The sequence below is a fragment of the Mycteria americana genome, chromosome 1 (assembly GCF_035582795.1).
Source record: "Mycteria americana isolate JAX WOST 10 ecotype Jacksonville Zoo and Gardens chromosome 1, USCA_MyAme_1.0, whole genome shotgun sequence".
Lineage (NCBI taxonomy): Eukaryota > Metazoa > Chordata > Aves > Ciconiiformes > Ciconiidae > Mycteria > Mycteria americana.
The window spans coordinates 22,708,748-22,732,255 of NC_134365.1; the positions used below are offsets into that span (position 1 = coordinate 22,708,748).

At 39.4% G+C, this 23,508-nt stretch overlaps 1 protein-coding gene across 1 annotated transcript in view; it reads right to left on the minus strand.

The window, feature by feature from the left end:
- The window catches only part of IL17REL (interleukin 17 receptor E like), a 47,154-nt gene extending 28,788 nt beyond the window's left edge, over positions 1 to 18,366 (minus strand). The window contains exon 1 of the mRNA XM_075492715.1: positions 18,230 to 18,366. Coding sequence (XP_075348830.1) covers positions 18,230 to 18,331 — 102 coding nt within the window. The 5' untranslated portion in view covers positions 18,332 to 18,366. The remainder of the gene's footprint in view (positions 1 to 18,229) is intronic.
- Positions 18,367 to 23,508: the final 5,142 nt, after the last annotated feature.

Genomic DNA, 23,508 nt, shown 5'->3' on the forward strand with positions numbered 1-23,508 from the left:
TATTACTTAGCCAGCAAATACTGTTTTCTGCTCTTCTGGCATGCAAGTTTTTGACATAGCACTTATACCAGTATTCCTTTGTATACGGCATATATGTTCCCCTCTGCTTTCCTTTAAAATCAGTGTCTCATTCACAGAGACACTTTTGTCATACCCACAAAAGGAGCAGGCACCACCTTGTCTCCTCTGCTCTCAAACGGACTGGCAGCTCTCAGTCCTTTTAAAACATTTTAGGATCTTGTCAATAAGCCAACAATCTGCGAGTTTCAGAGCCAGCAAAAGTCTCTCAGTGGACATTTGGAAGTTCTCAACTTGTAGACAAATGCAGAGACTGCAGCCTGGGTAAGCATTAGCACGTCATAAAATAACTGGTTCTTGGTCTTCCATGAGGCTTTCATCCACAGGTAATGCTGTCCTCATAAACACAGCTGTAGACCAAAATCATATTATTGCTGCAGATGAGAAATGACAGCATGTTAGCTACCCTGTGGCAGCTGCCTAGAGCACCTGAGAAGTGTGTTTTCTGTCCTTCATCGCTGCTTTTAAGTTTTTAGCTAGGTAAGCTTATTTTTAAAGAAGGGCTTTAGAAAACCAGTGACTGGTAACTAACCTGTATTAGCTCTCATTCCTTTGTCCTTTTGGCACTTTTATTTTTGATAATCACTTCTGGAGATAAGCTTTCATCTTGTACAATTGGCAGTTTGTCACTATGACTCATAAAAGTGCAGATGCATAAAAGGTGGTATTTTAAATCAGTTTTTAGAATAAGACAGAGATGGCCATATACTTTCATAGACTGAAGATTATAAAAATTACTTGTGACATTGTTAAAGATATTACTTTGGCTGCTTCTACACAATATTACATCAACACTCAAAGAAGTAGGGCCTGTTGCAATAGGACAAAGGGTAATGGTTTTAAACTAAAAGAGGGCAGATTTAGATTGGACATAAGGAAGAAATTTTTTACGATGAGGGTGGTGAAACACTGGAACAGGTTGCCCAGAAGAGGTTGTAGATGCCCCTGGAAACATTCAAGGTCAGGTTGGATGGGGCTCTGAGCAACCTGATCTAGTTGAACATGTCTCTGCTCATTGCAGGGGGGTTGGACTAGATGACCTTTAAAGGTCCCTTTCAACCCAAATCATTCTATGATTCCATGATTCTATAAAGAAAATCAAACTTCTTTACATAACTGTTCTAAAACTGGGGTACTTCTATTTCCATGGTTTCATAAATTCCTCAAATCCCTCTAAGGGACTGAAAAATGTAACTGATGCAACCTCATTTCTGCTGTAACAGGTTCATAGAAATATTTGTCATTTATGAATTATTTCTGCCGCAGAAAAAAGCTTCATTGGTAGTTTGCTGATTCTCCCAATGCACATTCATCAACAGAAAGAAGACCATAGCTTTCTGAATAATTCACTGCAACACTAAACCAATAAAAGTGGAACATGCCAGCTCATTTGAAACTACTGGCATTTTAACTGCTGTTTCAGAGCCCTAATTTTGAATTATTTCTAATCAATTGTCCTTCTGTCCATGCAGAAGGACAATTTGAATTCAGTCTCTTTAATTGAGGTTCTCCATGGCCTTAGGGAATGGGATAGACAAATATACAAAATGACTGCAAAAAATCGAGTGAGTGAGTTAGGGAGCTAGCTTTCTTGGTGAGAAAACCTAACTGTTGGATCAACTAATTGCTGAGCCACTGCTTACTGGAAGAAATTAATCTCTCATGAGGTTGATAATTTAGCAAATTACTTCCGTATTTTTAACTTCCCATTTTGCAGCCACGCTATTGAAAATATTTTGGTTAGGTGGCTTGAGAGAGTTCCCAATTGCCAGTCAAAATTTCCTAGAACACCATCTTTGAACTAAGTTCTCTAACCGTTCTTTCTGGTTACAAGCGTGGTGCAAAAATACATTAGAAAAAAATCAAGATCCCATTGAAGTAAACAACAAAAATCTCACAAAACTCAGAGGATTCAGCCTTTTACTTAAAGAAGGCCAGTGCTTTGGAGCCTCTGTTATGACACCTGAAAAATGCAAATTATATGTAAATAAATTATCTTAAGTTACACACATAAAAAAAAAAACACGCACTTCTGGGGGGCTGTGGGACAATGCAGAAATCCTCCTATACCTTCTAGACTATCCTAATTAGTCATTGTTTTTCACTTTTGCTCAGATGAATCCTGCCATCTGAGCACTTTCCAGTGCCATCTTGCATTTATTTTCTCATCTTCTCCATGGGAAAAAATAAACATATCCATCAGTGATTTTTGTTCTGGTAGGGAGATGTTTTGTCGTTCTTGGGCACGTGGTTTTGTTCTGGGTGAGGAGTTGCTGGGAAGGTTTACATAAATAATCAAACATTTGCACAAACACTTGCCAGTTACAGTGAGCATTTGGTCACAGCTCAATTCCTTTTGTTAATAAGTGTTTCTTTTTATTGTACAATACCAAGGGGGGGTGGGAGTGGTATTTTCTTTTATGATCATTTCGCAAAATAGTCAAAGAGACCATTTGTCTAAAAGAAGAACTCAAATAAATTAACCAAGTTCATCTCCCACTTTCTATATCCTTTGTGTTCAGGAATTTTCAGTGATGAATGCAATAGAAAAACACAAGACACTAAAACCAGAATGGAAATTTTCTTCCCCTTTCACAAATGCCGTGGGTGTCTTTTATGCAAAAATAAGATCCTGAACATGATAGTACATTTTACTCCTATACAGAGAGCATCTTTGATTCATATCTGCTTTGGCAAAGAGCCTAAGCAAAATATACTTACACAATGCACAAACAGTTAGGGATTTTCCTATTTCTCTAGGGTTTTCCCCATTTGTGGTATTACTCAACTGTAGCTAGAGGTTATCTGAACAGACACCACCAACGTGCAGCATTCTGAATAGAACGTGCGGTGCCAACTTTTTAGCTAGCACAGCAACTTCCCCTCAATCTAAGCCATTTGTAATATCACATTGTTTTGTTTAAAGACTGTAGAGAAGAAAGTGAGATCAGCAGAGGAAGACTTGGATTTGGGGGCACAGAGAGTATTTTCATGAATTAAAAGTGCCAAGGAAAAGAAACAAAGATTAGGCCTGCTTCCCATTTCCTCTCATATCTTCAGGCACTGAATCAAGTGCAGAATTGTGGAAATTCTTTCGTGAATCTTCTGTCATGCAGGAACGATTCTGAGGCAAATTTGGTTTCACAGTCTACATGTTAGCTCTGTCGTACCTCGTTCGTAGAAGAGTTGGTGGCATCTCTTCCACAACTCTATAAGGAATAGTAATATGCCTGAAAATGCCTTAAAATGTATTATTTAATTGGGACCAGGTTGTCAGACACTTAACATTCATTCATTAAGGTAACTACATTAAAGTCAGTGAATGTAGAGTGAACAGTTTTTCCCCCTTTTGAGAGATCCTCAGTGGCAAAGCTATTACCTACTTTCCTACTTTAGGGTCAACTGTCAGAGAGGGCAGAGAAAAAGGAACATTACCATATTCTGATGTTTCCCTCTCTTCCAGCAATTTCTGTTCTTTGACCACCATTAAAAGTAAGCATGGGACTGTACGTATTCTTGCAACACAGGGAAAGTGTGGTCTTGCAATAACTGATGCTCAAATTGTAGCCAAAAGGCTGATAAAGATGATTAATTTAATCATGGGGGTTTTTTATTTCCAGTCGAGAGGGGATGCTCTGCACAAATCCATCTTATTCTGCACACAATTAGAAAGGATCTCCCAGATCATTGGGTCTAGTCCCCTGATAACCACAGGTACCACATCATCTAATCCCTTTTAAAAACTGGTGAAGCTTCATTTTAAAATCAGTTGAGCTTTCGTGTGCACTGCTCCAATAGCCAAGGCTATTCCAGAAGCCCTGCTCTCTGCCAGCACCAAATCTTCTAATTTCTAACATAAACACAATAATGGTTAGCTTATATTGACTTCTGATTGTGCCCATTATCTTTTTACTTAAATAGATGCTTTCCACCCTGGAATTTACTTTTGATTTATCTACAACTAGTAATATACCTCTTCTCAGCTTGTTTGCAAGACTATAAAAGCCAAGCTCTTTTATTCCTCTCTAATAAAACAGGCTTTCCTTCTTACCATGACCCTTCTCAGCAGCTGTTTCTACTTTAATGCATCTGTCCAAATGGAGTGACCAGAACCATGCACTGTTCTGAAGGCAGTTTCCCACTAGGGTGTATTTGCTGCCTTGTAAAGTGGTAATATTCTTTGTCTCAGCTGGGAGCACCACAACCGTGTCATATCAGTAGTTATCCTCCAATACAGAGAGGGAGTTACTTAGCCCTTTCTATGTAAGCAATCCAGCAGCAGCCTTCTTTTCTCCATCTACTCACCTCATTCAATTCATGGAGGGAAGAGCCTACAGATGCTGCGCCATAAGAGTCCTAAATTATTTCTAACGGCCTCTAGTGTAAAACCTGACAATGCTAATGTGATCTCAATCACCTCCATAAAGAAATATGTCTTTGAGCAGTAGACAACCACAGACAAAGTGATATGGATGTATACGATTCAGGAACTTTGGATGGAAACAGAGAGGATTCAGAGCTGTATCATAAGCTCCTCAGACTATCAAAAAATGACTGTAATTTCTTTCATAGAGACATTCAGCCCCAGAAACTATCTAGGGAGAACTTCACAAATGGAAACAACTGAGTATGCTTTAGCTTTTTCCAGAGCTATTTTCACAGGCGAAGGAGATAATGGCTTTGCACTTTACCTGTCCTTCATACTGGTGGGGATTGGAACCTCACAGGACTTCTCTCATTCTATTCTTATAAAGGTCACCACTGTATTTATCTTACCAAATGTAAGGAAACAGAATTCTTTACAGTAAGAGAAAGCACAGGGATAACATAATGATTCCTTTCCCACTAAAAAAAAGTCTTAACTATATCATGGTCAAGTATTTATACAAAAAAGCATGTTACTGGAAATGAGTGAAAAGGAAAAATAATAGGCCTACAGAACACACTTGGCAATTGAATAAAATTGTGGTTATATTTGCTGAGAACCATAGGAGTTGTAATGATTAATACACGTAATATGAAAAGTTAGAACTGTTAAAAATTCATAGTTAGTACTGCTGGTACAGTGTCCCCAAAAGACCATTTCTCAAGAGGAGCATCTGTATTTGTTTTGACATCATGTGTAATTACTTTCATTGCCAAGGTAAGACTATCTTACTGATGATCCTTTTTAATTTTTGGCAAACCACAGGGTTGTTCTTCAACTTTTACTGACAATGTGGTGATCAGATACACGTGAACAGTGTGCAATGGGATCAGCTAAGCAATCATAGAAGGAAACATTTGGACTGTTATCCATGCAGAAAACAAATAGGCATCTGAACTTATGGCAAAGCATTATTTTGGACTACTTTGAACTACTGCTTCTACAAGAGCGCCTGGATGTTGCTGGATTTTTTTTACGGAATGCTAAAAAGAAAATATCTGAGTCATGCCTATGCATTATCCAGCTCCGAGACTCTCTGCGTGTGTTCCAAGCTGAACAAAAACCATCCCATCACATTAGTGCAGTGCTGAACCTGGGAGGATAAGTACTACTGAGAACTGGGATATTAAGCCCAGGCTCAGTACAGTGCTAACGAGGTCACACACTTTTTGGATGAGAGCTGGCTTGTGTCCAACAGAGCAAGGTAACATCTGCCTGTGTTAACCCCATGTTGATGTGCTCTCCACTAAACAGTGAACTGACAATGAACAAACAGGGAGGAGATTATTGGGTTTATTGAAGATTATTGGACAACCTTCAGTAAGGCTTCACAGTGGTCTAAAGCATAGTCTTTTATCAATTTTTGTTTCCTGCACCACTTGCCATTTCACATGTATGTGCAAATGTACGGACCCTGTCCTCCACAACCTGCTGTTTGTCACAAGGCCAACACTTCCATTACAGTCTAGCAGTACTCCAGTAATGCAGGAGCACACTACTGACACAAGACCCTCAGGCCCCTTAGATTTTTGTCCTTCCGTTTACCTGCTACTATTCAGGTATAACAGCCGTTTCTGTCTTCAGGTCAGTATGTATTTCCTCCTCCACTGTACTGATGCAGAGGAATCCTGTTCCCATATTTTAATTGGACTGTCCCATATTTTAGCGGGACTGTATGTGCCATATAACATCTTCTGACCATTACTGTGGCTGCACGGCTGTATCCCTTTTACAGAGCAGAACAAGTGAAAGAGTCGGCAGCACAGTAATTATATTTCTGGGAACTCTTCGCAGTGACATGTATTTATCCTATAAGTGAGTGTCCAGTCAAAACAATATTTCTTTGAGGTCTCACAACTGGGAAGAATATTCCCCCCTTGTATTTTTTTTAAGTGAATTGTATGTAAAAATAATGCTGTGATACAAAAAAGACCTACATAGAAACCACTTGCTTTTAAATTTATTGGACCAAAGGGAGCTATGACAATCTGAAATAAAAGCTGCCTGTTCTATTGTATGCTCCAACTCCAGGACTAGAAGCAGAATTTGCTTGAAGCAATAGTATGCTCTAGCTTTTTTTTTTTAGAAATAAAAACAAAAAAAGAAAAAATAAAACAAAAAAATTGTCAATCATTTTGATGTCGTGTTTCCTAAAATATTAATGCAAGTTGTTAACAAAACAGAATTGCATACAATAGACAAAGTAAAATTAAAATGCACTTTGAATGCCATACCCTCAGCTGGTATAAATCAGCACCACCCCATACATAGAGTGTCAAAAATTTCAGACCACTCAGCTACTTGAAAGGACAACTAATCTACCAAATCAGCACTTCTAGTCTAACAATGAGACAGGGACATTCTAACACAGCATTAATGGTTATTTCAGTGAATGACTGGAGATCTCATACAGAGGATGATAAAATGGAATCAAAGAAATTTAGGGTGGAAGGGATCTCTGGAAGTCGCCAAGTCCAGCCTCCTGCTAGAAGCAGTACTGTCACCAACACCAGATCAAGTCAGCCGTTACTTTGGCTATTTCTTGAAAAACAGGAGGACACAGAGTCCACAAGCTCTCCAGACAACCATGGATGTCCCATGCTTTGAGGTTAGGATGGTATAATAATCTCTGTAGCACAGAAGAGACTACAAGAAAAACTTAGTCAAGATCCCTCAGCAGCACTGACAGCACTGAGACTTGCAACCTCACAGGTGACTGGAACCAGTGGGCAGTGAGATTGCCACAGAAAAGGAAAAAGAAAAAAAATGGCAAGAATTGAAGTGAAGATTATAAGAAGAGACCCTTCAGGATAGAATTGCTCCTCCTGCTGCTGCTGGAGGCACTGGTTATTTCTTTTGGAAATACTTATTTTTCTTTTGGCCTGAAGATCTTTTTCTATTCCAGTAATGTATTCTCATATATCCTAACACTATTGCTCAGCAAAAGAGGGAATATGTTGCAGGCCTGGCTCTCCAGTGCTCTGGCACACACAACAAAGCCCTCACCGTTTTGCTCTAGGCAACTGCTCATTTTGTTTATGTTTAGAGTCTGTCCCAGGAGCAGAGCAGTGCTCTGCAGTACACTGTGACCTTTACAAATGATAAATGCCATCCTGCTCACATTCACAAACTGTGGAGGACTATGGTTGAGTGAAACTCTTTCCACGGATTTGAATGAACTTTGAATCAGATCCAAGTGGGGAAAAACTTCTTGCCTATTGTGGTGGGTTGAAGCTGGCTGGATGCCAGGTGCCTACCAAAGCTGCTCTATCACTTCCCCTCCTCAGCTGGACAGGGGAGAGAAAAAATATAATGAAAGGCTCGTGGGTCGAGATAAGGACAGGAAGAGATCACTCACCAATTACCGTCATGGGCAAAATAGACTCAACTTGGGGAAAATTAATTCAATTTATTACCAATCAAAATCAGCGTAGGGTAATAAGAAAATAAAAACTAAATCTTAAAACACCTTGCCCCCACCCCTCCCTTCTTCCCAGGCTCAACTTCACTCCCAAATTCTCTACCTTCTCCCCCAGAGCAGCACAGGGGGACAGGGAATGGGGGTTGCGGTCAGTTCATCACACATTGTCTCTGCCGCTCCTTCCTCCTCTCACTCTTCCCCTGCTCCAGCGTGGGGTCCCTCCCACAGCATACAGTCCTCCATGAACTTCTCCAGCGTGAGTCCTTCCCACAGTCTGCACTTCACAAACTGCTCCAGTGTGGGTCCCTTCCATGGCATGCAGTCCTTCAGGAACAGACTGCTCCAGCATGGATTCCCCACGGCGTCACACATCCTGCCAGCAAACCTGCTCCAGCATGGGCTCTTCTCTCCACCAGTCCACAGGTCCTGCCAGGAGCCTGCTCCAGTGTGGGCTTCCCATGGGGTCACAGCCTCCTTCGGGCATCCATCTGCTCTGGCATGGGGTCCTCCACAGGCTGCAGGTGGATATCTGCTCCACCGTTAACCTCCATGGGCTGCAGGGAGACAGCCTGCCTCACCATGGTCTTCACCACAGGCTGCAGGGGAATATCTGCTCCGGTGCCTGGAGCACCTCCTCTCCCTCCTTCTTCACTGACTTTGGTGTCTGCAGAGCTGTTCCTCTCACATATTCTCATTCCTCTCTCCAGCTGCAGTTGCTGTTGCGCAGCAACTTTTTCCCCTTCTTAAATATGTTATCCCAGAGGTGCTACCACCATCACTGACAGGCTCAGTCTTGGCCAGCAGCGAGTCCATCTTGGAGCCGGCTGGCATTGGCTCTATCGGACATAGGGGAAGCTTGTAGCAGCTTCTCACAGAAGCCACCCCTGTAGCCCCCCTGCTACCAAACTCTTGCCACGCAAACCCAATACATCTATACAAACTTCAGCTTTGCCCATGAGAAAAGGGTCATATCATTTCCAAGTAAGGCAATTTCTCTGTGCAGATTTTGCATTACTGCTGGTAGTGAAATGAAGCCAAAGTTTGCAGTCATTTGCAAAATAAGATTAAGTTGGCCAAATCTAAAAGAGGGATTAGGTACCTGAAACATGATTTAAGCAAACTACGGTAATCTCAGCCAAACACCATGATCCATCATACCCTATTAATTGCCACTTAACACTAGAGGCACCTAAGTTTATTAGGTACCTCCCTTTCTGATCTGAAAGCTCCCTGCATGCACGTAGTTTGGTGTCTAGATGATGACCAGAACAAAGCTGGAATGACATCTAGCTCATGCCAAAGCTCTTTGGGATAGCATACACTCCCTTGTGAGACAGCCATGTCCTCCAGCATAGCAGGTGGCTGGAGGAGATTGAATAGTAACAGAGGTCAAACTAACAAAGCTCAAGCCTAGCTTCTTTCAAACCAGAAATATTAGAAGAGGAAAGCAGAATATGGGCTTGTTCCAGCTTTTATACTCTAGCTTTCAAGTCCTTACCTCAAGGGACAGCTAGGTTCAACATCCTCCTTAATCTCAAGCAGTTCTAAGCCTAAATTGTCTGTTTGCCACGCTGCCCAGTAAATGAGAGGGTTTCCCAGGCCTCCTGTCAAAGCAGTGATATTGTATAGAGAGGAAATGAAAGAACGATGGTCTGAGAGGACAGGCAAGATGCAGTGTAACTTTTAAAGCTGAGTGCTTTCAATATTCAAATGGGAGATCTGTTTCCTACTTCAAAGGCCACTTACATTATATTTTAAGCAGTCATCAGAAAAAAAACAAAAACTGAAACTTTGGAAGAGTGGCTCTCAGCAGCTACCCTGAAGACAGAACGTCAGACTCTGGCTCATAACTCAGATGCCTGGGCTCTAGGGAGTGGAGTTCAGACTAACCCTGTGCTTGACTTTTTCCCTTGCCTAACTTGAGGCAGCACCATGCTGAGCATGCAGGTTTCTCATACTGCCCTGACAAGTTGCTAATGCTTTCTCATGATCTCTATTTAATCTGTATTTAATAACCTGGAACCACAGGAAAAGAGCAGGGTCATAGAATGGGTGAATGTTGCACAGATACTATCCTGAAATGTTGGAGGCGGAGGGGCTTAAAAACAAAAATGAACTTGCTAATCCCAACCTTGCCAGCATGGATCACAAAGTCATACTAAAATTTAGAACGACAAAGCACACATGGTGATAATTTCTTATAACAGTTTCAAGACTTTGGAGGCCACGTGTCAGGGCTGAGACACCCTTCAAAGCCATGGAGAGAAATGCAGGAGCACATGTTTCTAGGTTTTGTAGCTCCCATAAAAATGGTGTTTTCTCCCTCTTCTTCTTAAACAGAGAAAAATTTCAAACCTAAATAAACTTGGAACTACCCCTGATTATAGCTCTTCCTGCTGAGAAATATTTTTAAATGTTGACTTTGGTTTTATTCTAACCTTAGCTTGTTATGTTGTTGTGTGAGGATGTAAGGCCGTACAAATGATCCCTCAGGCCATGCTAAAAACAGTGGTAGAGTAGTCTCGGATGACAGTCCCAACAGGACACTGCGTTGCTTCCTGGTGCCACAGTATCAGTTAAGGAACTCCTTCCATTAAGGACTTAATGATAAAGATGCCTGACTAGCTCTAATTGTGCTTGCTTGATTTACACAAACACTCTAGCCACAGCAAAATGAGGAAAATCTTCTTAGTACATGTAGGTGAAAAACCTTTTTTTGCAGCTGTATACTTGAAAATTTTTGAGAGAGGATTATTTCCTAACTATTCATATTTGTATTATTATGGCATCTGAAAGTTTTAATCCTACATCAGAAATCTTATACCAGAATCCCTGCATACATGCCTTTCCTCTCCTATCAAGAGCAACAAAAGCCAAAAACACCTTTTCCTGAAAGAGCTAGCAGTATGAGTACATGAAAAATTAAAAAACATTCAAAATTTGCCATGTAGAAAAACCCTACTGAAAATATCTGTACTGTGCATTCCAGCTGAAACATTTGAAGTTTGAGATAACTGATACAGAAGCTAGTTATGAATAAATTTGGAAATGCTAAGGAAGAATAAATCATATAAAATACAAAATAAAAAATAATTACTCAAAAAGTCATTACATAGTCTATTTCTCTTTTTACTGTTAACTCATAATTTTTTGGGGGGTTGGGGGCGGGGGGGAAGGAAAAAAAAACATACTATGGAATAATAATATAGCTTGGCTTTATCTTGTGTATCTTCCACATGCTGTCGTTGCTACAGTTAGCACAGTCCAATTAAAGGAGGCAGAGGTCCAAAAGAAGGAATTCCAAAGAGGCAGGATTCTACTAACTTTACAACAGCAGCATTGTTCCACCTGACTCTCCTGGTCACGCTGCTGTCCCTAGAGGCAGCAATAATTCCTGGGCATGGCCTCAGCTTAATAAAACCATCAGTGTTCAGTACCTTCATATGTTGCTTCACCCTATGTCTCATTTTTAATGATAGCCCTTACTCACTGAAAACCATCTATGCCACACATTTGCCTAAAAAGTGTATGTGTTTTTTTCCCCTTAAGTGGAAGAGAAAATAAACTACAAAGGCAGACTGAATGGTAACACAGATGTGACCATGCTCTAAAAATTATTCTATTATATATAAATATAATATATTGAAAATGAGGGGAAAAAATTAAAAGAACACATACTACTGACCAAAACCAAGCATGAAACATGATACTATAATGAGAACTGCAAAAATAATTAAAAAAAAACCAAAACCAAACCACAAATGGGGAAAAATTATAATACAAAGATATCAAAATTTGAAAAGTAATGGAGAAAATTGTCATTGCAGTCATGGAAGGAAGAACAGCAGGTCAGGGAGATGAGGAAATGGGAAGAAGATCAAGGAAGTTTGCATATGTAGGGATAAAAGGGAAAAATAGAACTGGAGACAGTGAAATGTATTAACTGCAATAAATTATAGTTCCTCAAAGTTTTTCCAAGAAAAGACAATGAATGCACATCTAGTACTGTACAGTGTTGTTTAGATGATTCATACTTTCTGAAAATATGCAGGCAAGTAGAGGCAACTCCAAGACAATCAGCTTTCCAGAAATGATTGAAATTTACCACGCATATTCAAAGCAACTAAGTTGAAACATTTTCTTGCAAGAGAAAGAGCCACAGATAATTTGCAAAGTAGAACTAAAACTCTCTTCATTTTTGCATAGACTTTTCCTGAATGAGACTGTATGTCCCATACAGTTTTCATGGTGAGTCCCATATTTTGCGTGCTGAAAGGGCAGAATATGCAATACAGCAAGAGAGGTCTTTGGCTCTGTTGACTGTTCCAAAGGCATAAGTTAAATATGACTTGAAAGACCATTTCCAGAGCCCACAAAAGAGAAAATGATGAATGAAAGCACAGATATTAGGGTTAGAAAAGAACTCAAGATGCCATCTACTCTGCATTCCTGAGTTAGGCAGAATGACCTTTATCTGAGACATATCTGAGAGATACTTGCTTAGCATGTGCGGGTATCTCTATAAGCTCCGCAGGCAATCTATTCCAGTGCTCAGCATCATTAGTTACTGTGACTTTCCAGCTTATTCATGACCCCAGAAAATTCTGGCCCAGTGAATTCCTACAGTTGTGAAGGTAGGGTCAGGGCTGTGATGTGTCCGTATCACATCTGAGTATACATGAATTTACCAGTTCTGCGATCATTCCTAGCCAAGTAGTTCAGAGCTGCTCTGGAACTTCCTCAGAAACACACTGCTGTTCAGGGCATATTTTCTGTTTTGTGTTTTTAAGATGGCAAATAATTTCCTGGCTTTCAAAAAACAGCCAATAAGTGTTAACAAAATCAGAAAAAAAGGTTTTACAAGGAAAAATATTTTCCTGACAGTATGAAAACTACTATGAAAACATCTGTACCAGATGTTGATATATGAAACCTAGGGATCTCTTGTGGGGATGATGGTAACGTGAAGCATAGAACTTCAGATGTGGGTTCCTGGTTTGAACAGCCTGGTAGCCACAGCATGGTGCACGGGAATTCATAGCTCCCAGAAATCAAGTGATTTTCAGTCAGAGATAGGAGGAAACTCCTTTCTTAGGTCCAAATTACCTACCTATCTGGGAGTGAGACCTAGCTTCTCAATGCTGAGCCAAAAAGCCAGGAGAGTACCCAAAGCTATCCATAGAAAGAAGTCTTTTAAAACCTCTTTTTGGTCCTTCTCATTTTTGATCATCCCTGGTTCTCTCCCATGCACAGACATTCTGGCAAGAGAGGAAGAACGGGACAGCATAAACAAACATGACAAAGTAACAGGTACAGCCTTGCCAGCTCCAGCAAATGTACAAATTAAGCTAACCCTAGACCTTACTGCAAGAATTCCAGCTAGGTCACACCACATGGTCTCGTTAAAGCTGTTACCGCTCCTAAAAAATTTGTCCTGCCTAGATTTGATCAAATTACAAGTAGCTTCCCAACTGCAAAGTAGTGAGTCAGACAGCAATAGTCTGCAGCTGTGGAAAGCACCTACTGCCAGATCTCAATATTCACCACTGATCTTTGGGTCCCAGTAGAGCTGAAAGATATCTTCCCTCCCTAAGATCAGGGCTGAGAGAGATTTGTGAGCCAAAATTTGCTGCCAATAATAAAGGTCAGCTGCTCCCATCTCCTGCTGAGCTTGCTTATATATCTCTTTTTTTTTGTTTTTAATATCCACCTCCTGCTATGAGTACTGATTGCATGTACTTATGTTGACGTCTCATGGTGGTGAAGCTTCTAGCACTGCCTTGTGTTTCAGTTTTAGGACACCTTGTCAGATCCAGTTACAACATCTGTTAATTTTGTGTCCCCAACTTTCATGACTGTCTGTAGTGCCTCTGCTCTTGTTACTCCGGTGGCTTATCTCTTTCCAGACCTTGTAACCTTTTTCCAGAGTTCTTGAGGAAAGGAGGAGAAAGAAAAAAAACAAGAGCTACCGATGCATTTTTTGCAAGTTCTGAATTGCAGCGCTTTCTCCATCTCCACCTCTCCTGAAAGAAGTGCTGGTAGATGCTCTAATAATGAGGAACACTGGAGAGTTTCATAACTCCTTGCTTGTACCTGTCACTGGCTGTTTTCTTCTCAGGGGGTGAGGAAATGGGATGGCACCAACCAGCGGCATAGGACACAGCAGGAAACATGGAAGCTAAGTGTCTTGTGTCATTGCCAAGCTATTTTTGACCCTAAGAGCGAATGTAAAACACAGTCCAAGAGATAAATCACCTAAACTTGCTAAACTGCAGCTCTCCTGACTACCAGCAGAGAAGGCGAGCAGGGATAGCTAAGCAAATGGGTTAATATCTCTCTAATACAGTGAGTCAACATGACTGAGCCCCTTAAGTATGACTGCTTTGACTACTGAGTACTTAACACTTAATTATAGTATTCAAAGCACGTAATTAAAACACATAATTAAGACACATCACACAGGAAGGTCAGTGCTATTTTGTACTTGTGAAAACTGGATAAGGGAAATTACTTGAATAAGGCCACACAAGTGAGTCAATGACAGGTAGGGATGCAAAATCCAGGCTTTCTGTCTAGGGCATGCTCTCATGGATTGTACTGCGCCTCAGCAAATATTAGCAGAGGATATGTTTTATATTTTTAAGCATCTCCTCCAATCATCAGGTATATCGATGCATACCCATAAAAGCCTGTGGTGAAACATCTCCCTGTGTTGGGACTTCACACTGTGTCTCTCTCTCTCTCACTCACTCTGAGGAAGCCACGTCTCTGATCAGTCCCTTTAGACATTTTCCATGTCTAAAACTAGTTTTTCAAACAGATTTTAGAGAACAGCTGAATTATGTCACCTAGATTATCACATCCATTTTTTAGAGGCTTGGGATCACTTTTAAAATACGAATTGCTTACCTTAATAATGAACAAAGCATGCAATTTATGTCAGCTGAGTTAGTGGCCTAAGGGCTGTATTATATCACTGGTTTTGCAGTGTGTAGTATGCAGCAAGTATGGACTGATCCATGGCATAAATATCCAGTAAAGAAACACCACATACTTCAACTATGAATAGCATGAACAGGCAGCAGCTATATCAAGAATTTGCTGCCAATAACCTTTATAATTGCAGGGAAAATCCCAGATTCAGTTTAGGGTTTCCTTCTTTATCCATGGACTTTGGAAACATTACTACATTTAATGGCAGACAATACAAATATTATTTCATAGTTTTCTGGAGAGTTTTTTTTAAATGTAGTGCTCTTGATCTTTACCAGCTGTTGAGTCAAATTTGGTGTAAGCCTGTTCCTTTGTGTACGGCCTGCAAACAATGTGGATTGTAAAATGAGTAGGGCACAAACCCAATTTCAATTGCAGGCTGGGATTCCCCTATGCTTTTACAGGGAAACTTGGTTGATAACTGTGTTTGCTATTGGGTGAGGCATGAAGACCAAACCCATTGTATTTAACCTTTGAATACCAGAATGTCACATGAGCTCTAAAGCCAAGCCATTAAAATAAGGAAGGAGAAATAAATCATAATACGTAATAAAAACTTGGTTGTTCCTTTGCCATCACTCAACCCACAATTGTATATTTTCATGCTGTTTAAATTTTCATGTAATACTTGCATAAACATCCAATGTTCTTTTGTTTTTTCCTTTCCTGTACTGAACAGAAGTACAGTTTGTGGTACAGTGATGAAACCTGGATATTGCCTTATACAAGGCAATGCAAGGATGTCTTGCTGAATACTCATGGTAAACTAAGAATAATTCATAAAGTTGTAATACGATCCAAAATCTCAACAGTTCAGTGTGAAGGGTTTTTAAGTCACATACCTCAAAACAGTTAGGTCACTATTTCCCTCTTAAGTACAACCAATGCTTTACTCTGATAAGGAGTACCCAAGGATGTCCAAACTGTTTACAAATATTCAAGGGACATAGCCACCTTAAAATGCAGTCTGCTGGTCAAACTCAACAGTTTCAGTTATTAAACCTGCTCAAAACCTTCTGACAATACTCACAGTTTGAAAAATGCAGAAAAATGCAAATTAATTGCTTTTCATTCCCCTATTGCTTTATGAAGAACAACACAACCTCAGGGCTGACTCTGCAGAAGAGAAATCCGCTATACAAACTTACGGGAAAACATCATAAAGAAAAAACCAATTTTCTATAATACTCACTTGTAGCAATATTAGCTACGGAAAACTTCTGATAGTTTTTAAATTACAATATCTCATTATCACATTAAGAAAATCACTAGAAAAAGCAGCATCGATTCTCTACTTTGTGATCCGATGTGCTATAGCAGAAGGCAGCACACATATATTGCACGTAGACAAAGACAAATTGTAACCCCTGGTTAGTGCCGCTATAAAGACCATTGAGTTATAAATTATGGAGAAGATAGATAAACTGCTCCCTTTTAAAGTAGCTCAGGTAGGAATGGGATTGAGGCGACAAATTGTGGTCAGTTATGTAGGGAAATTGAAGTTACTTCCAAAGGAAAAGGAAGAAAGAGTTTTCTCTAACAAGCTAGTCATGAGACTCTAAAGTTCATGTAGCTAAAATGCTTTGCACTAGATTGAAAATACTATGCTGACAGTAACTTGTCCTGTTAAGATCAAGATTGTTCCCAGTGAGAAAACATTTTTTACTTAAAAAGTCATTAATGCATTCAAGATTCTACGAAATACAACTAGCAGAAACGTTACATAGAGAACATGAACTAAATCCTATCTTTAACATCACAAATGACTGATTGATTCCATTATACTGGAAACAATGTATTTCCCCTCTAAATTAAAAAGAATACACCTATCTCAGTTATCCAACCTTCGGTATTGGAAAAGTTGTAAGACAAACTCTTGAAGGCAAAGAAAGGGATCCAATCTACCAAACCTCAGGGTTGTGTCTATACCTTAGGCATCTAGTGAATCAGTCTTCTTAACATACATACCTAGGATATGACAGAGAAAGATGCCCTTTAAGGTCCCCAGAGGTAAATCTTATCCCCTAGCCTGAATCAATCCCACCAAAAAAGGTTGCTATTGTTTTTTACACGCTGAGTCTGATAGTCATACACTCTTTGGAGGGATAAATTAGAACGGTAAATCTTTTCTATTTTAAACTCTCATTGCAGCAGACCAAGGAGCATAAATTATTTAAAATACATGTATGTTTGCATTCATAAACATAAGTACATAAAAATTCTTGAAAAGCCGCTAGGTACCTCTAGAGATTAATCTCTTACGAATATATTTTATTGTTCTAAAAACATTATCTAAGTGGATAGAGACTACAGAATTTGAATGCAGGAATATTAAACAACTTTAAATATAGAGAGGTTCTTTTTCCCTCAATCTAGTATTTTATAAGCATCTTTATTCCTGATATTTTCTAGGATATGCGTATAAAATATAGAATAAATTGCTGTTACATATACTAACTTAATATCTGGGTAGTACCACCACATTTAGACAATCTTTAGTATGTTTCATTACCTGTCCTAAACACTGACATCTTCAAGCAGAAGTCTGTACAGACAGCCAAATTCTTTCATGCCATCAATTCCACTTCTCTGTAGCAAGTACATAGTTATCATCCTCTACCAAGACTGAAAGTCAGATTCCCTATTATTTTATCTTTTTTTAATTTATCTTTCAGTTTACTCTATTCTTACAGTTTCAGAATGCCAGCAGAAGCAGAGTATCTCCATACTGCCCCTTTGTGGGGATATTTGGAAACATACAAAATTCAAAGCTATTCAAGAGATGGTATGGTTTGCACTCCACTTTTATGCACATACATAAGTCATTAAATTCAATACTGCAGTTACATTCATCCCACAAAATGAAAAACAGGTTTTACTCTTTCTCAAACTTAATTCATTTATTCACAGCAAAGTCAGTGTTTCGTATATTCCTCACATAATTAGCAATTTCTGAAACCTCCCGCTCCTCCCTCCCTCATCTCTTTGGCACCACCGCTATTATAAAAAATGACTCTCCAAAGTAATGAATATGAACTATATCTTTTTTTTTTTCAAATAGAAAAGACAGATTTAAAAAAGGTACCAACAACAGCAGTTGGAAATAATGTAAGATGCATTTTCTTACTCCCTTCCTAACAGTCATCTTTGGCACTTTAGATACTTAATTCAGAATGACAGGAATATAAAGTGAATGTTCAGGACAGCTGAAATATTTTTCCATTTTTGCTTTCTTGCTTTTCTTACAATTATTTTGGCAGCATACAACTACTATATTAATAGGTAGCAAATAGGAACAAGTAAGAGATTACCTGAGAACATGAAAGTCCACATTCTTCAATCCTGGGAATAATCTGACAATCAGAATTCCAAAAAAGAATTATTAGAAGAATCTGAACATGAATACTTATCATCCTAAATGAAAAAAAAGCAAAACCTCAGAAGAAACCTTCTACTCTGACAATTCTCCCTCTCATGCTAAAACTTTAATATGAATTTTAGTCCCTCCCACAGCACCTCTGAGCTCCTCCCTCTAAAACTTTCCAAAGACAGAAAATTGCTAGTTGTGGGAAATATAAAGCATGTTCGACTCATTTCTTATGTTCCACAGTGAAAAATGGGAAACATGAATTTCTGACAATCACAGCAAAAGCCTTTTCCTTCTGGATTTCATCATGTCAGCTTTAGATTAGTTTTAGCAAATTTATTTTCTGTAAATTCTATGTATAAGTGGGAATTTTGTTTCTAGAGTGATGTACCGGGCAGGTTCACTGGAATCCAAATGCATTCTTATGTCTACTTATTTCCCTGGTTTTCTAATCCATTGAATAAAAAGAAAAACCGCTTTGCTGAAGTGAATAGTCTTGGAAGACTGGTTTCTTGTTTTTCATCAGCAGGAAAAACATTCTTTTACCCTAGAAATCTGTGCCTTGAACTTATTTCACTTACTTATTATTTAATTGTATCAACAGAAGCCTCTTGTTCTATAGCCTATCTCCAGTTTTTGGATTTTCAACACGCTCGGGAATTATGCATGCTTTGCCAAAGAAGCTCCACACCACCAGCTCTGAAAGCAGGGTACGAGTGAGTCACACCACCTCAACACCTGTTAGCATAACAAAATGCCCAGGAATGCCTTGCCGGGTGCTACCTTACACAGTCCCACTACCCATCACAAGGAATAAGTACTCCAAAAAACACACTCTCTGGTTTATATGGAGGCTATATGTGGTGTGTTATGCCCATAGGTGGAATAGGGAGTTACTCCTCCATAGAGAGGGCTTGCTCACCACTAATTGTAATACCTTTCAGTAGGACAGTGCCAGAACCCAAGTACTCAGTGGTCTTGCAAAACCTTTTACATCAGTTAAAGCAGGGAATACACAATTAACACCACCTGCTAGGATCTGGCTTTACCAATATTTTTTTAATAAACAGGTAAAAGACGATGTCTACTCTGCCAGTGTATCTACTATACTTGTATTTTAGATACTTTCATGTGAGTCCAGTTTGTCAATTTTCCAATAAGACTTTATTTTTGGAAGATAAAGAGCAGTATCAATCACAGTACTGAACAAATTGTTATTTAATTATTCTCGTTAAAAAATAACAATTAAATTTTGTCATCTATACATAAAAATACACCAGATCAAAGATCTGCCCAGTCCACTCTCCTGTGCCTAAGCGGATCAGTAGATGCTTAGGAAAAATAAGAAAGAAGTTAAATATGTTACTTCCGTGGATTATTTTAACCTATATGCTGCCAAGTTCCAATGACCTGGATCTCTACGGATTTCCTGAACTGAAAGCCATGTGCACATCACTGTTTTTAAGAACTGTTTCTGGACCTTTCTTACATTAATTTGTACAATAACTCTTTGCATCTATTTATCCTTTTGGTTTTCAAAACTTCTTGTGGTGAGTTACACAATTAAACTATGTTTATTTGCTTTGTTTTGATTTTAAAACTGCTTGCAAATAGTTCAGTTGGGTTTCCGCCTTGTTCTTGCTTTAGAAGAAATAGAGAATATCCATTCTCATCTCACCTTTGCCAAAAGTCACAATTTTATTGATTTCTAGCATATCTCCCCTATTTTTTCTAAGATTAAGAATATACCTCTTCATTTTTACTATACCCTTTTGTAAGACAGGGGCTCTTGCACACAATATTCAGGAGTGAGCAGATCAAGGATCTTTTACACAATAGCATAGTGATGTTGATCAAATAATCAGAAGCATGATGTCCCTCTACCAAAAAGCCATTTTGGCTCTCCTTAGTGTATCATTTACCAGTATGTCTACTGCAAGCAAGCCAGTTCAGCACACACCACAGTTAGTAGTTTTGCAACTTCAATTTCAATTGCAATTTATGGGACCCTGTAGAATACTGTTTGATTACTGTTGCAGATATTAGTCTTATTCTTTTGGATTATTTGTTTTAAACTTAGATCTGAGACAATTCCTGCAACTCACCCTTTAGTAGGTTCCCCTGTAATAAACTCCACTGCAAGCAAGCAAGCATTTCATTTTTTTACTGTGTCATTAGATTCCTCGAGCAAAAGATGTCCTTTCGCATCCCCATTACTAGTCAGCTCCATAGACTTTTTAGGAGGCTTCCTTCTCATCTTTGGTTAAAAAAGGATGGTATTGACCTTTCTTAAAAATATTGTATTGGGAGCTGCAAAAAGATGTTTTCTTACAGTTGGCATTTTGCAGGATATCTTATATATGTACTGTTCTGAATTTTCCCTACGTTACTTTTAAAGAAGCTCCTTGTGCCTGGAAAGATTCTACCCTTTCAACTGCTCCTTTTAATTTCCTTTTGGAGACTTATTAATTTTATATAATTCCTTTTTTATTTATACATTAGCATAGCACATTTTTTTGGATGTTGAACTTGTGCCACTATTGAAGAGCAGCTTTTTGAGTGGCTGCTTGGAAAGGGATCAAGAGTTCTTTCTCTTCCTATGGGGTCTGTGATTACTTGCTCCAAGCAACAGTCATTTGTAGTGTTTACAAATTTAGTCTCTGCGTCAAGCCCTGAGGTAACACTCCATCAGTTTCCATAGAAATGACTGATGTCACTCACTTATTAAGTTTTCTTCTCTCTTACTGTTTCCGGTATCTCTTACTGTTTCTGGTATTTCTTTGCACACCTCTGTCACCTTCCAAATAAAGTGGTTAGTAGCACTGCTCTAACAGCATACTATGCAGGAACAGAGTTTCAGTCCAGGCAGCTTCTGTAATACCTGTTATTAAGTTCAGCAGGCAATAACCTTATTGTTATTTACTTTATTTGACAGTAACGGGGTTTTTTAAATCATGTCTAAACTAGCACAATCTACTTTACCGTGCCTACATAATTTGTATCCTGGAATTACAGTATTCATCCATTGTTTTTATTACATCAGCTTTCGGAATCCCCATTAGGCTAACATTCCCAATAAAAGCTGGGCAGTATAATAAATCCATGCCGTGTTTTTTGAAAACTATTGTTTATGTAGACGCATCTATGCACGTGAAATTTATATGGGCACTAGCTCTTAGGCTCCCTGCTCAAATGGGACTCTAATTCTTGATAATAATTCTTGAAAATAATTTCTTGATAACAGATGTCTTTCATTCCTTGTTCCTCACTACACCTTACCTATATTTTGATCAACATTTGTCTTGTGTTTGACATTTTTATTACTTCATCCCTGAAGAACAGATGACAGCAAATTATATACTGTCTTGCTTCTACCAACGTTCCCTCCATCTTAAGAATAAAGACTCTTAAAAAAATGCGCAATAGGAAGTGCCTCCTTTTGCACTTTGGTAATACAGACACTTTGTGCCCTAAAGCTTTATTAGACCACTAGTCAAAGATAGAGAGAAGCCAAAATCTAAACATTTCTCAGTCCAGGACGGTTTGAGTCCAAATCTTGCACATTTCAGGATGGTAGCCTGGCTGCTCAGGTTTTTTTAATAAAATGCAGAGGTAGACCTTAGGGTACAGAGCAAAATCCAGTATTTCCCATTCTCCATTTTCTCTTGGGTCAAGCCTGATCTCTGGACCATCAGCCCAGGTCCCTTCTTCTTAATCGCTCTCTGGCTTTACAAATTTTGCATGCTTGGCTACACACTTGGCCCGTTTCAAGAGAGACCACTAATATAATTCCATCATTGCTCAAGTGTGTTCAAGGGGCATTATGCGGAAATAAAAGTTAGGACAGGCGTATCACCAGACATACCTAAGCAGGCAGACACGGATTTTGTGACTTGTTGTTTACGAATTTAGGCACAGAACTCCACACAGATGTTTACCTTGGCTACACATTTACTGACTTTGTTGAGATGAACATGTCAGTGCTTAGGCTGGAAGGCATGTCCCTGTCACATCCATACTGGAGAAGTGCCAGCCTTCTTTGGAGCACAATAGCCACATTCACGCTGCATTTTGCAAGAGTATCCTGTGGTACATACTTTCATGTCTCACCAACACAGGCACACATATCTTATTACTATTATTCCAGCTGTCTTGAAATGAAGGGCGATGGCCAGCACAGTCCCATGGCTCCTCTTTTAACTTAGTGTGCAGTCATACTGCCTGCACCAGGCAACAGACATCTTGTCTCTGTGCCACTCACATCAACCACAAGACAGCTGAGTGTTTATAACTTAACAGCTTCTTGTCATGTTGGGCAAGCTCTGGAGTGGAGCCGTGTGGGGTGCTACTGTCATCACAAAAAAATATTCACAATGATTCAGAACTACTTGGGAGCTGCACTTTTCGAGGAGTGTGCCTACATCTCCTGTCCAGAGTGAGGCTGCGCAGACAGGGCGGTGACTCAGCGGAGAGTACCAGCAGAGCACATAATTCCCACAGAGCCACAAGACAGGTTGGTGAAACAGGAGCTGCAGAAGTGCTCCTGTATCCAGCATGTTACTGTTTCATTGTCCAAAAACAATCGCTCCTTATTTCATCTACATGATCCAAGGGGACCCTCACTCTCTTCCCCCACCCCATCCCTTTTCTACAAGAGTGACAAGTATTCAGCAACGATGGCAAACATTACAGTAGGTAGCACCTTAGAAGCATTGCCTACAGTCTGTAGAAGCAGTCAAAACACACCCAGAACTGCATGTAGAGGCTGGAAATGTCATTCGTGCACAAGTCTGCAGTACAAGGGGTGAATGAAATGCTCAGTGGGATGCGAGAAGGCTGCTATTTCACCTGGATCATGCTGTACTATAAACAGGTACTTATAGCTAGACCCAACGTTGATAAGATTACATAGTTTTTGCAATTATCCTGCATTTGGGCCCCTTTGGAAAATGCAACTTTCAAAATATGGCCTTAAGCAGAGGCAGGTCAGGTGCACCAGACACCTAGGGATTAAGTCCTATGTATCCAACTACTATTAGAATCATGTATACTGTATCTAGGCAGCAATGTCTAGTTAAGAAGTGATTTACTTCCAGGTAGAACTACTAGCCATAATATTGTGTCCAGTGATATTACTTCCCTGCCAAAGCAAGCCAGTTTCTCCTGTGAGTAATCAAGAGTTCCTCCTTGTATCTACTTCCCCTCTCAGCACCTGCAGTGCCA